The sequence below is a fragment of the Anabrus simplex genome, chromosome 1 (assembly GCF_040414725.1).
Source record: "Anabrus simplex isolate iqAnaSimp1 chromosome 1, ASM4041472v1, whole genome shotgun sequence".
In the NCBI taxonomy this organism is placed as follows: domain Eukaryota; kingdom Metazoa; phylum Arthropoda; class Insecta; order Orthoptera; family Tettigoniidae; genus Anabrus; species Anabrus simplex.
The window spans coordinates 1,745,729,499-1,745,744,812 of record NC_090265.1 but is presented as its reverse complement, the minus strand read 5'-3'; the positions used below and the strand labels follow the sequence as shown (position 1 = coordinate 1,745,744,812).

At 38.3% G+C, this 15,314-nt stretch overlaps 1 protein-coding gene across 1 annotated transcript in view; it reads right to left on the bottom strand.

Annotated features, from left to right (window-relative positions):
• Positions 1-13,194, bottom strand: part of GABA-B-R1 (gamma-aminobutyric acid type B receptor subunit 1) — a 297,561-nt gene extending 284,367 nt beyond the window's left edge. The window contains exons 1-3 of the mRNA XM_068225678.1: positions 13,079-13,194; positions 12,867-13,010; positions 12,576-12,674 (exon numbers count right to left, since the gene is read on the bottom strand). Of these exons, the coding sequence (XP_068081779.1) occupies positions 12,576-12,674; positions 12,867-13,010; positions 13,079-13,132 (297 nt within the window). The 5' untranslated portion in view covers positions 13,133-13,194. The remainder of the gene's footprint in view (positions 1-12,575; positions 12,675-12,866; positions 13,011-13,078) is intronic.
• Positions 13,195-15,314: the final 2,120 nt, after the last annotated feature.

The window sequence follows — 15,314 nt, the reverse complement described above, 5'->3', positions numbered from 1 at the left end:
CGTACCCCATAGACATGATTTAACAGACTGGTCAATTGTGAATAAAGCTGTCAAGGACACAAATGAGAAATTCAGGCAAATATGTAGTCATTTCAAAAATGTTACACTGTTAGACATTAGTAAATTAAACCGAACATCTCATACGAGGCATGGCATGCACTTGAATGGACTTGGGAAGCAATATGTAAGCAAGTTAATAAGTAACATCATTACAAGTAAAGATCACGAAAAGACTGTCCTAGAACTACCTAGTCCGGGAAACGTGTGTTAGATTCTGGACCCAATAACATTTCAATCGAAAATGTGGGTCCAGAATTAAATATCGGTAATGACTTGGAGGGTAGGAATAGGCGGTTCAAAATATTTCATCAGAACATTCAATGTCTTAAAAATAAAATTTTAGAATTACAAGTAATTTTAAGTTCAATACAGGATGTTATGTTTATCTGTTTGGATGAACATTGGTGTAATAATGATGAACTTGAACTCATTAATATTGAAGGTTATTATCTGGCAAGTAATTACAGTCGGGTTAATAAAGAGCATGGGGGAGTTTGTATTTTTGCTAAGTCAGGAATTGAATGTAAAGAAAGGAAGGATCTTGAAGTGCATAATTCTGAATTAGATTTTGAACTAATTTTAGTGGAATTTAAGCTTCCCTATGGTAAAAGGGTAATTCTGTTAACCGTGTAATGTTCACCGGATGCTGATGTGGAGATTTTCTTAGAAAAATTAGATCAAGTCCTTCATAACATTTTCGGTAGGAATAGCAGCGCAGAAGTAATACTTTGTGGTGATTTTAACATAGATTTTGCTGAAGAAAACCTTCCATCAACATCACAACTACTGCATGTTCTTCAAAGCTGTAATCTAAAACACTTAATTTTTACACCCACTCGGGTAACTGCCACCTCAGCTACAACGATAGACAACATTTGTATTAATTTCCATTGTTCTAAAATGCAAGCATCCAATATAAATTTTGGATTATCAGATCATCATGCTCAAATTTTACAACTAGAATTTGAGAATGCTAGCAAGCATTCAACCAAAATAAAGCAAGCACAATTAACTCGTCTTTTCTCTGCAGCTGCATGTGGCAGTTTCAATGAAAGCCTTAAACTTCAGACCTGGACTCCAATAACATTCGGTCATAGCATTGACCAAAAGTATAGAACCTTTTTAAGCATTTTTTTAATGGAATTTGAATTACATTTTCCAAAAAAACTTGCAGTAATTAATGAATCTTCAAAAAAGCCATGGATCACGAAGAGTATACGGATCTCAAGTCAAAAATGTAAATTACTAGGTAGATTAGCACAGCAGAGTTGTGACCAGGTTTTTTGTAAGTATGTTAAAAACTACAAATCAGTCTATCGAAGAGTTCTTAGGATGGCTAAGATAATGCACAATAACAGGAAAGTTAAAGAGTCGTGCAATAAATCACGAACCATATGGAAGGTAATCAAGGGAGAAACCAACAGACATGCAGTTGGAAATAAAGTTGCTGCCATAAAAAATGATAAGGGAATACAAATGAATGACCCTCATCATTTGGCTAATTATATAAATGATTTCTTTCTATCCCTACCATACAAACTTGAAAATGCAAATAAATCAGATGTATTACCAGAACTCCCAACCTTTGTGCAAAACTCTATGCAGTTAACTCCAGTAACAGAACTGGAAGTTTTTAAAATCATACAGTCTTTGAAGAACAAAACTTCCACAGGTGTAGATGAAGTTCCCACAAAACTCATTAAAAAATGTGCTCCCTATCTGGAACAGCTTTCAACTTATCTCATCAATGAATCATTTTCTAGTGGTCAGTTTCCTAATCTCCTAAAAATAGCTAAAGTTATCCCAGTCTTTAAAAGTGGAAACTTACACGATTTACATAACTACAGACCAATATCAATACTTACTGTTATTTCAAAAATATTTGAATGTGCTATGAAAGATCGGCTTACTAAATTTTTAATCAAATATAACTTGTTAAATAATGCACAACATGGGTTCAGAGCTGGCAGAAGTACTTTGTCTGCTTTATCACATTTTACACAGTTGGTCGTAAATGCTCTCGACAATGATGAAACTGTGATAGGACTATTTCTTGACCTTTCAAAGGCATTTGATACTGTTGATCATGAAATATTGTTGCACAAATTATATCAGATTGGAGTTAGAGGAATTGTTAATGACTGGTTTAGATCATACCTGAATAAACGATCCCAGTTTGTTGAAATTACACATTGTAACAGTAAAGGGCATAATGAGACATATCACTCTCAGGCAAAAAGCATAGACTTAGGTATTCCGCAGGGTAGTATTTTGGGGCCTGTTCTTTTCTTGATCTATGTGAATGATCTTCCTCACAATAATCAAGTAGAAACAGCAGTTCTGTATGCTGATGATACAAACATAATTATTAATAATCCTGACCCTACGTCTATAGAAACTACAGCAAATACAGTCCTGTCTAGGTTAGAATCATGGTTCAGGTAAAACAAATTAACATTGAACTTTAAAAAGACCCAATACATGGAATTCAAGGCATCTAACTACCATGACAAAACTGCAAAAAAACACAACCTTATATTAAATGCAAATGCAATTGAAAATACGTTGACCACAAAATTTTTAGGTGTCCATATAGATGAAAAATTAAGATGGGATTGTCATATTAAAAAAAATAGGGAAGTCTCTGAGTTCTGTTTGTTTTGCCTTAAGGATTTTGTCTAATAGTTGTAGTGAAGAATATGTTAGAATGGCATATTTTGGATATTTCCATTCAGTCATCACTTATGCTATTGGTCTCTGGGGCTGTTACAAATCAAATCTTGATGTTATTTTTCAAATACAGAAACGAGCTATCAGAATTATATTGAGACGTAACAGATTAGATCATTGCAGACCATTATTTAAGAGACTAAGGATACTCCCAGTACCAAGTATATACATCATGCAATGCATTCTACACGTGAAAAAAAATATTGATCACTTCAGAAAGAATTTTGACAATCACAATTACCAGACGCGAACAAGAAATAATATTTTTATCAAACACAAGAGTAAAACCATTGCCTTGAGACATGTAGACTCTGTTGGAATCAGATTGTATAATAAGCTTCCAAATACGATTAAAGATATTAGTCCCGTCAGTTCATTTACCACAGCTTTAAAAAATCTCCTGCTGAGTAGCTGCTTCTACAGTACAGAAGAATACATGATGAAGTGCTGGTAATGATGCTACTACTTATTAACTTGTAATCTAGTATATAGCCTTAAAAATATGTTAATGTCACATTGACTATGTTCACATTATTAACACCACACCAATATATTTTTATTTTGTCTTGTAAATATTGGTTATTAATATTATTAAAAAAATTAAGATGTGCTGTCCTAACATTGAGGTATGTGGTGTTTCTGTTCTTCTTTTTCAAAATGTTCATTGTTGTGCATATATTATTGTTAGTATTAGGAAATCACTTGACAACTCCTATACTGTTGGCATATTTCAAAATATGTAATTGTACAGTCTATGGAAGCTAAATGAATGAATGAATGAATATATCATTGTAAAGCAGCCCATGGAAAGCATTTTGAACATTTCAACATTTCATTTGAATATGGGAGTGAGAGAAAAAAAGAACAAATCATAACTTTAAAATTACCAAACCAAAACCCCATGGCACTACAGCCCTTGAAGGCCCTTGGCCTACCAAGCGACTGCTGCTCAGCCCAAAGGCCTGCAGATTACGAGGTGTTGTGTGGTCATCACGACGAATCCTCTAAGCCGTTATTCTTGGCTTTCTGTACTGGGGCCGCTATCTTACCGTCAGATAGCTCCTCAATTCTAATCACGTAGGGCGAGTGGATCTCGAACCAGCCCTCAGGTCCAGGTAAAAATCCCTGACCTGGCCAGGAATCAAATCCGGAACCTCCGGGTAAGAGGCAGGCACGCTACCCCTACACCACGGGGCCGGCAATATAATTACTTAGTTATAACTGTTAATGCGATATGTGCAGCAACATACCGGCCCACATAAAATGCGCTCGCATTTTACATTTACAAAATAAATGCCATAACAATGAAATGAAATACCCTGAAAATAAAACAAGTATGCATTGAATTCTGTCTAAAAAAAAAAACTGTCAAGGCAAAGATAAATACAAAGGCACTAGGAAAGTTTCGCAATGTGAGTGAATGCTTTAGACTTTTTCAAAATAATTTCCACCACACTCAATACACTTCTCCATACATCGAAACCAGTCACTGAATCAACTCTGCCACTTTTCTTCGGTTACATTTTCACACTCTTGATCCCATGCTGCCAGAAGCTCCTCGTCGGATGCAAAACGCCATCCTTACAGCTTCATCTTCACTTCTGGGAAGAGTTCGAAGTCACATGGGGCAAGATCAGGACTGTATGGAGGGTGATCAAGCTCAGTCAACCCTAATCTGGCAAGAAAATCCATTGTTACATTAGCACGATGTGCTAGAGCACTGTCATGATGCAAGAGCCAAGTGTTGAGCCGTGACCTTGGACGGAGCTACTTAAGAGCCTGGATGACCTGAGGCAGACAAGTCTCACTGTACCACTTTGCAGTAACTGTCCTTTGTGTTTCTAGCACAACCTGAGTTAGGATGCCCCATTTAGTGAAGAATACTGCAATCATCCTTTTCTTCACTGACCTTGATTTTTGCACAGTCACAGGAGTACCCTCATCTTCAAACTTTAAATTAGCCATAGCATATTAAAAGAAGCAAAACAAACCTCTTGCAATAACCTTTGTGGACTTTAACAAAGCTTACAACTGTATCCATAGACCATCAATGTTAAAAATCTTAAGAAATTTTGGGCTCCATTCAAAATTAATCAAATTGATAGAACTCACCTTAACCAATCAAATTGACAGAACTCACCTTAACCAAAACTAAACCAAAATTCAAGTTCAGAGGGGAATTCTCTGAGCCATTCATCATAAAAACAGGTTTAAGACAAGGAGATTGCTTGTCACCACTGTTGTTCTACTGTGCCTTGGAATATATAATGAGGGAATGGTACAAGATTAACCCCCAAAACATACAAATTGGAAGACCCAAAGTTAACATAAGTTTAAATTGCCTATGATTTGCTGATGGCCTTGCTCTCTTGTCCAACAATATTCAGGAAACCAGACAACAAGTTATATCACTACAGGAAATAGCACAGAAATTTAGTCTTAGAATATCTTTTGAAAAGACAGTAATCATGTTAACTGACCCACCACTCATAAACAAAATTGCCATAGGAAACCAAGAATTCAAAATTGTAGATAAATTTAAATATCTGGGAGAAATCATAACATATAACCTCAACGAAAAGCCAACACGGCATAACAGAATAAATAAACTGACCAGAGCACAATATGTCACCAAGAATACCTACAACAAAAAGGGCCTGCCAATAGCAACAAAATTCTTCCTTTAATCTGCAAAGATCCTCCTTACCACAGGAAGTATACCTTAGGGCTCTAGAGACACTAAAAGCCAGATTTCTAAAGAGAGTATTAGGTGTACCTATGAACACAAAGTCCAGATTAGTGTACGAACTTTGTAAAGAGCCATACTATATTAAGAATCAATCTAGTTCTGCCATTCACAAGACAAAGTGCAAAGATAATTGAAGAGAGAAGAATGAAACGGGCCCAAATCGAGCTTGAATTCTATGCCACCGATGCCATGCTGGAGAGAAAATGGACAGAAGCGAACTACGAACAGCAATTTGTAGTTACAAGGATGGCAGTCCATGGCTTCCATAAGCTATGTGCAACTAAACGATTCCAAGAGGTGAACGACGAATGTGTGTGTGCTCTCTATGTGAGGAAGTGTGTGATCGCTACCACATATTTAAGTGCAAAAAAACAAGATCAATCAATGAGTACAGTAAAGACAAATAACTATTAAACCAATTAAACTCTTTGCACATTTATGCGCATTTCACTTATTATTAATAGCAACAAAATTAAAACACTACAGAACAGTCACTTGTTTGTCCAACCCTTGTCCCGTTTCCCTACGGGGTCGGGTATGAGGTGTGATGAATTTGTCGTGGCGGTTTTTTATGACCGGATGCCCTTCCTGACGTCAACCTCATCAGAGGAGTTAATGGGAGATGAAATGAATGACGTGATATATGATAGTAGGGAGAGGGTGAAACCCGGTGCCGGCACATAGCCTACTCCTGTCGAATAGCACCAAGGGGTCTGCTCAAGGCTTAACGTCCCCATCCGACGGACGAATCACCATCAACAGCGTCATATGCCCTCACTCCATATGAGCACTGCGGAGAGGTTTGGAATTTAATCCAGGCTTTTGGCACGCAATCTAGTGATTAGAAATTGTATACCACCACCTCCCCTACCCTGCCGGCCAACATTCTGATGGTGAAAATTTTTTCGACCAACGGGACTCGAACCGGCTAACCTCGGTGTTAGACCGTTTTAGACTTCAGCGCCTTAACGATCATGGCCACCAGGCGGGCTACTACAGAACAGTCACTCAGCCAGAAATAACATACGCAAGAGAAACCATCTTCAAAACAACCAACAATGCACAAACAGACAAAATACTCAAGGTAGAGAGAAGAATCATTAGAACGTGCATCAACAAATCATACCAAAAAGATGGACACTGGAGAGTAGCTTCTAATGAAACAGTCTACAAGGAAATAGAACCAGTAATGAGCACAATCAGGATGAAACGAGTTTCATTTTTAGGACATCCAATCAGGACACCACAGAACAGGATCATCAGGAGAATAATAGAAAGATTATGGAATAGTAACTGCAATATTAAGTAGATTACAGAAATCACGGAAGATGTGGATGAACTACAAATTACAGTGGAAGACCTTAGAAACAAAACCGCCAAAATCAGGTAACTCACAGACAAGCAAACCAGAATCAACAGACAGACAATAGGAAGGGTGATTTCCGATGAAGAAAGAAAGATAACACCCGAGAAAATGAAGTACTGGGTTGACAGGAAACTGAAAAATTATTTATATAAAGTTGGTTAGAGTGGTCCAATGAAGGCCATAAAAGTTAACATACATACATACATTATCATTATAGACTGTTATGCCTTTCAGCGTTCAGTCTGCAAGCCTCTGAGAATTTAATAAACATCGCCACAATCCTCGATTTGCAACTAGTGTTGTGGCCTCATTTAGTTCTATACCTCTTATCTTTAAAACGTTAGAAAGTGAGTCTAACCATCGTCATCTTGGTCTCCCTCTACTTCTCTTACCCTCCATAACAGAGTCCATTATTCTCCTAGGTAACCTATCCTCCTCCATTCGTCTCACATGACCCCACCACCGAAGCCGGTTTATGCGTACAGCTTCATCCATCGAGTTCATTCCTAAATTAGCCTTTATCTCCTCATTCCGAGTACCCTCCTGCCATTGTTCCCACCTGTTTGTACCAGCAATCATTCTTGCTACTTTCATGTCTGTTACTTCTAACTTATGAATAAGATATCCTGAGTCCACCCAGCTTTCGCTCCCGTAAAGCAAAGTTGGTCTGAAAACAGATCGATGTAAAGATAGTTTCGTCTGGATGCTGACTTCCTTCTTACAGAATACTGCTGATCGCAACTGCGAGCTCACTGCATTAGCTTTACTACACCTTGATTCAATCTCACTTACTATATTACCATCCTGGGAGAACACACAACCTAAATACTTGAAATTATCGACCTGTTCTAGCTTTGTATCACCAATCTGACATTCAATTCTGTTGAATTTCTTACCTACTGACATCAATTTAGTCTTTGAAAGACTAATTTTCATACCATACTCATTGCAATTATTTTCAAGTTCCAAAATATTAGACTGCAGGCTTTCAGCACAATCTGCCATTAAGACCAAGTCGTCAGCATAGGCCAAACACCTTACTACATTGCCACCTAACTGAATCCCTCCCTGCCATTTTATACCTTTCAGCAGATGATCCATGTAAACTATGAACAGCAAAGGTGAAAGATTACAGCCTTGTCTAACTCCTGTAAGTACCCTGAACCAAGAACTCATTCTACCATCAATTCTCACTGAAGCACAATTATCAACATAAATGCCTTTGATTGATTTTAGTAATCTACCTTTAATTCCATAGCCCCCAGTATGGCGAACATCTTTTCCCTCGGTACCCTGTCATATGCTTTCTCTAGATCTACGAAACATAAACACAACTGCCTATTCCTCTCGTAGCATTTTTCAATTACCTGGCGCATACTGAAAATGTGATCCTGACGGCCTCTCTGTGGTCTGAAACCACACTGGTTTTCATCCAACTTCCTCTCAACGACTGATCGCACCCTCCCTTCCAAGATGCCAGTGAATACTTTGCCTGGTATAATAATCAATGAGATACCCCGATAGTTGTTGCAATCCTTCCTGTTTCCTTGCTTGTAGATAGGTGCAATTACTGCTTTTGTCCAATCTGAATTTACCTTACCAACACTCCACGCTAATTTTACTACTCTATGAAGCCATTTCATCCCTGCCTTCCCACTATACTTCACCATTTCAGGTCTAATTTCATCTATTCCTGCTGCCTTATGACAATGGAGTTTATTTACTATCCTTTCCACTTCCTCAAGTATAATTTCACCAACATCATTTTCCTCCTCCCCATGAGCTTGGCTGTTTGCAACACCACCATGATGATTTCCTTTTACATTGAGAAGATGTTCAAAATATTCCCTCCACCACTCCAGTGATTCCCTGGGGTCTATTATGAGTTCACCTGAATTACTCAAAACACTGTTCATTTCCTTTTTCCCTCCCTTCCTAAGATTTTTTATTACTGTCCAGAAAGATTTCCCTGCTGCTTGACCTAGCCTTTCCAGGTTATTACCAAAATCTTCCCATGACTTCTTTTTGGATTCAACAACTATTTGTTTCGCTCTGTTTCTTTCATCTACATACAAATCCCTGTCGGCCTCGGCCCTTGTTTGGAGCCATTTCTGATAAGCCTTCTTTTTACGTTTACAGGCTGCTCTCACTTCATCATTCCACCAAGATTTTCCCATCTTTACACACAGTTGTTCCTAGGCATTCCCTTGCTGTTTCTACTACAGCATCCCTGTATGCCACCCATTCACTTTCTATATCCTGAACCTGCTTACTGTCTACTGTTCGAAACTTCTCACTAATCATATCCATGTACTTCTGTCTAATTTCCTCGTCCTGGAGATTTTCTACCCTTATTCGTTTGCAGGCAGATTTCACTTTCTCTGCCCTAGGCCTAGAGATACTTAGTTCACTACAGATCAGATAGTGGTCTGTATCATCGAAAAATCGGCGAAAAACTCTTACATTCCTAACAGATTTCCTGAATTCAAAGTCTGTTAAGATATAGTCTATTATGGATCTGGTACCCCTAGCCTCCCATGTGTAGCGGTGAATAGCCTTATGCTTGAAGAATGTATTCGTAACAGCTAAACCCATACTAGCACAGAAGTCCACCAAACGCTTCCCATTCCCATTAGCTTCCATATCTTCCCCACATTTACCAATCACCCTTTTGTATCCATCAGTTCTATTCCCAACTCTCGCATTGAAATCGCCCATTAGCACTATTCTATCCTTGCTGTTGACCGTGACCACGATGTCACTCAATGCTTCATAAAACTTATCAACTTCATCCTCATCTGCACCCTCACATGGTGAATACACGGACACAATTCTTGTCTTAATTCCTCCCACTGACAAATCTACCCACATCATTCGCTCATTTACGTGCCTAACAGAAACTATGTTGCGTGCAATGGTATTCCTGATAAAGAGCCCTACCCCAGACTCTGCCCTTCCCTTTCTAACACCCGTCAAGTACACCTTATAATCTCTTATCTCTTCCTCATTATCTCCCCTTACCCGAATATCACTTACTCCTAGCACATCCAGATGCATCCTCTTTGCTGACTCAGCCAGTTCTACCTTCTTTCTTCCATAAGCCCCATTAATATTGATAGCTCCCCATCGAATTCCATTTCGTTCGCCAAGTTGTTTCCAAGGAGTCCCTCGCCTGTCAAATGGGAGTGGGACTCCATTACTCCCATAGGTCCGAGGCTTGCTTAAAGTGTTCTGAGCTCGGTAAATTCATGAAGCAGGATGCTGCCCTACTTGCACATAGTCCAAGTGAGGATCTCTCCTCTAACGGGTTATGGACCACCGGTGAATTGTATAGTCCTAGCCGCCTGAGCACAAGGTAAATAAATAAATAAATAAATAAATAAATAAATAAATAAATAAATAAATAAATAAATGTGCTGAACAAAATTTCTTTGTTTTTTGTGGGACACGCTGGGCAAAAGTTCAGTTAGTGCAGCAGATTTCCAGCGCAGACATCTAGGTGTGAATGCACGGTCATTGGTTTCTTTCTCGCTGACTTCTTGCAGTGGACAGAATCATGCGGTGCACAAGGCTGCAAACTGCTGACCTTAAAAACAAGTGGTACATTGTTAGGTGCAGTGGCACTACTTTTGAACTTATGAACTCGCAGAATGGCTTGGACTATGATCAAGGAAAGTGGGTCTGGGGGTGTAAGCCCCCAGGTTAGGGCCACGAAGCAGCTGTTAGTCCTCTAGCAATCCGTACGCGATAGCAGTGCATGTCTATGTTGGACAGTGGCAAAAAGCTGACTTAATTTATCATTCCGGCTGGTGATAAAGCCATTGGGCTGTGATCAAGCAAAGGGAGCCAGGGGGGATTGGGGCGCGAAGCGGCTGTTAGGCTTCTAGCATTCGGTACGGTGATAGCAGCGCATTCTATGTTGGACAATGGCATAAAGCTCAATTACTTTATCATGCCAGCTAGTGACTAAGCCACTGGTCTGGACTGGTTAGATCCGGCTTGAGACAAAACCACTGGTCTGGATAGGTTAGGTCCAGCTAGTGACAAAACCATTTGGTCTGGATTGGTTTTGGTTAGGTCGAGTTAGTGACAAAACTATGATCAAGCAAAGGGGTCTGGAGGCATAAACCCCAGGTTAGGGCTGCGAAGCCGCTGTTAGGCCTCTAGCATTCCATGCGGCGAAAGCAGCGCATTCTATTTGGGACAGTGGCAAAAAGCTGACAATGATTACATGCAGCTAATGACGAATTAATAATTTGTTCAGTATTGTACATTGTTTCGTTACAGACTGCATTTAATTTTTTTATGGTGCGTGGGTTGGTAATGGAATGCATTTCACTCGACTGGTGGAAATAACATCATATCCAATTGTATCTCAGCCAGTGGAAATGCTACAGCGCACTTGAGCAATGAATAATAGCATGTGCTAAATTAACCTAGGTTATAAAAGAAAATGTAATCCTGGGGGATGGTGCATGGGTCCCTGACTGTCGCAGTGAACACATCTATCCTCTAGAAGGTATTCCATATACGATTTGCACTATTTCAAATCCACTATAATGCTACAAAACTTATGCTGCACTTACTGAATTTGTACCACACCCTGTAAATCAACAGGACAAAAGTTAGGAAATTTATTTGTTTTGTACTGACTGGTTGATCATTTTAGTTTTATGAGGCATAACAGTGCCAATACTGAACAAACTGACATTCTTCTTCTATACTAGTTATGCAATGATTTAGTTGTTGTTGCTTCATCTAAGTGGCTGAAGGCATCTGAGTTAATCTTTCAACAGTTACTTGTGGCTATGACCTGCCCTTTTTACACAAAAGGTCATAAACAGCTATCCACCTGAAACACAGATCGTTTAAGTAGCCCAACAATTGGTTAAACAGACTAACTCCACAGTCAAAAACTACATGAAAGATCAGTGATAAAATACTGAATCTACAAACAGAAAATCAATGACTCACTCTCACTCTGTTTATGATCTAGAAAAAAATAATAATAATAATAATAATACTGAAATTGATTTTGATGTGGACTTCACAAAAAAGGGTTTAAAATTTTTCTCAGCAGATTTCAAGCTGCATGTTATATGAATGCATTTTTAAGGTTCAGAACAGATTAGATAAATATAAACCCGGTCAGAAAAAAGTGATAAGATAGCCACAAATTTGTTTTCAAAATAACTCCTCCAATATTAATTAACATTTCTGGTAACTATGTAACTTACAGGGGCAACTGACTTGCAAAAAATGGTATAGTAGTCAGGAAACATAGGGAGAGAGCAGTTGTACCTGAAACCTTTTCCTTCGTCACATTATCATGTCAAGCATAGTTTATATAGGGAAAAAACTTTGTCATTATTTACGATAATTTTCTGAAATCAGGAGTAGAATTTACAAGTGTGCACAGGGTATTAGAGCTTACTTTAGGCTTGTATGCATTATTATAGAAAATCTTGATGCGTTTTTTAAGAGCGAACCATCACTTTACAAAGCAAATTATCATAACACAAGAGGACAATTTTGAGTAATAGCACTGAACTTATGTTTCAATCTTTCTTTTTCTTTTAATATTTCTGTTTTTCCCTGTTTCGCATCTACATTAACTATGTAATAATTTATAGATAAATTATGTTCTATGACTAAAATAACATCATTTACCTCACTGTCATTCCAATGCAACTTTAATATGAATCCTGGTAAAAGATCCTTCCGAGCATTCACATCCTCCAATGCGAGGCTGGCAGCAGGCTCACATGCCTAAAAGGATCAGGTATTTCTTTGCTTTAATAAATGATTGTCATTTCAAATAATAAAAAATGCAGTATCATTAACAGAAGAAACCAGAATAATGTTAATATATCACTCGACCACAGGCCCTCAACAGAAATAACAGCTCAAATATCAACATGTGATAAACCAATTATCAATCAATGTAGCTAAAAACATCACCTGTCCGCCCTGCCAACCACCTTTGCCCCCAATGGGAAAAATTCCACCTATGTGTAGGACATTAGCATCATCTTCTTCATCCACCACTGCCCAAGAGGTCTTGATAATAAAAATAGTTACTACGACGGTCCATATCCTAAAATCCTACAGAGAAAGGCAATTAATGTTAGAATCATACTTATTAAACAATTCTTAATACACAAAATACTTACGTCTTTGAGCGAAAGTTTACTATTAATTACAACAAGACGAGAGCAATTTGACATAATTATCTAAACGGAAGAGAATGCAATTAATAATTTATATCGATCATGTACAAATACCGCGGTTAGGTGATAGAGATACAATTTAATGACTGTACCACTTAGTGCATTCCCAAACTTCAAAAATAACTTACCCGCGACATCACCGTCCTCCCACACTACAAATCAAACAACCTCCATATCGATCGATTTCTAAATTTCGCTTTCGAAACTAGCGCTGCCGAGTGGATTACGGACCAACGATGAATAAACTCTAGAATCCATGAAGGTTGCCCATAGTTTACGCTCCATTTTACGGACCACAGTGGCATCCCTGAGAAAAATTACCAGAGAGTGATATTTAAAAAAATGAAAATTGAAAAACAATGAAGAAATCATAAGAACATAATCAAATACCAGCCGTCCTGACACTGACACAGTGGCGTATATTGCGGGATACCAAGGCTATCGGTGAAGTCCAAACTTCAAATGGAAACGATGGAAATCTAAATCACATTTCAATATAAGCATCTGATACATCGTTCCATTTACAAAACTTGAAAGCAATGATAAAAATCGTTGCTCGTATTTCTCAGTGCAAGGCGTCGGAGACTGATATCGCAGTCCAGGCCTGCGAGTTCTCCCCTTGCCCAACTCGTGCGGCTAGCTATGAATGAACGTTGGGTGCGGGGCCCGAAAGCATAGGGAGGCAAGGCTTCGGGCCTTGACATTAGTGCTGGGGACGGAGCGGAGCGGAGCAGTTCTTGTGACGTCATCACCCGGTAGTACCGAGTGAACTACCCGAGTGAATGTCCTGACGCGGGACGTTTAAACATGTTATAGGTATGGCACTGCGAAGGTATTGCATCCCCCTATTAATACCCTTCTCTCACAACGTAACAACTGTAGATAACTGCATATATATTCACTATAATTGTTATATACATAACTGCTAGAGAAGAGGAGGTGGTATGTGGAATAAATGTTAGTAACTCGTATAGTTAACTCATTCGAATAGTGAAACAAAGTATGGCGCATACCTACCGAAAGGGTTTGTATACAAGGGGATAGGAAGTTAACAGAAAAGTAATGTATTAACAATTATTTCGTAAGTTCATGTGATACGGTGCACTGTTAATGAGAAGAATAACCTGAATATAAGAAATCTTATCAGAATATAATGAAAAACACTGACATAATTTCATCTACAGGATGACGAAAGTAATTACGTAAATGAACGTTGACTGGAATGTCCTTCTTTGCAAATGTGATTACAAAACATATCTGACAACATACTACTACACGTCCCAATGCCACACAGCTATCAGTAGAATATATTATATTATATTATATTATATTATATTATATTATATTATATTATATTATATTATATTATATTATATTATATTATATTATATTATATTATATTATATTATATTTGATGTGCCACCACCCGTCGCGTATGTGCGGCCACAAAATTTGCATTTTGCGTGTTTCCTATTATCAGTGATGTCAAAAAACTGCCAGGCATTCGACGGTTTTCGTGGCATTTGTGGAACAACGTTCTGTAAAAAATTCTTTAAATTCCTTTAAATGTTCTAAAAATATAATTACTATCTACGAATATGTTTAAATATCACACTAACACCACAAATATAATCTAACAGACTTTACATTATCTACAAAACATAACAAGCGTAGGAAATATATACGTACATTCGAAACACACAGATTGAATACAGGTACTTACGTACGTGTGTTGTGCGCTACACTGTGCTCAGGTCCTCCGCGAGTACTCGCAGTTGTAAGCGGAGGGGATCGGTGGTGCGCTCTACCAGCGCCTCCTAGAGAACAAGGCCTGGCAATACGAATGAGAGTAGCTGATGACGTATGCTGAAGGAGGCCCATGCCAGTAACTCAGTTACCTTGTTACTGCTTGGTGTATGAGGACGCGTTTCCCTATTATGTGTGTTTTTCATCGATTATATTAATGTTAATCGAGTCTTGTGTGTTAACACACTAATAGGAATATTAAGCGAGTAAGTTCAGTTAAAGGTGATAGTACTTATAAATTGTTGATATTGATAAATTGTGTTTAAAGTGCCGGCATGACCACCACGTGAGGTTAGAACTGAGTTTATTTTTAATGGTGTGTTGTGAATTGCGATCACTGTTTTTCAAATTATGAATAACGATGCCTCAGAAA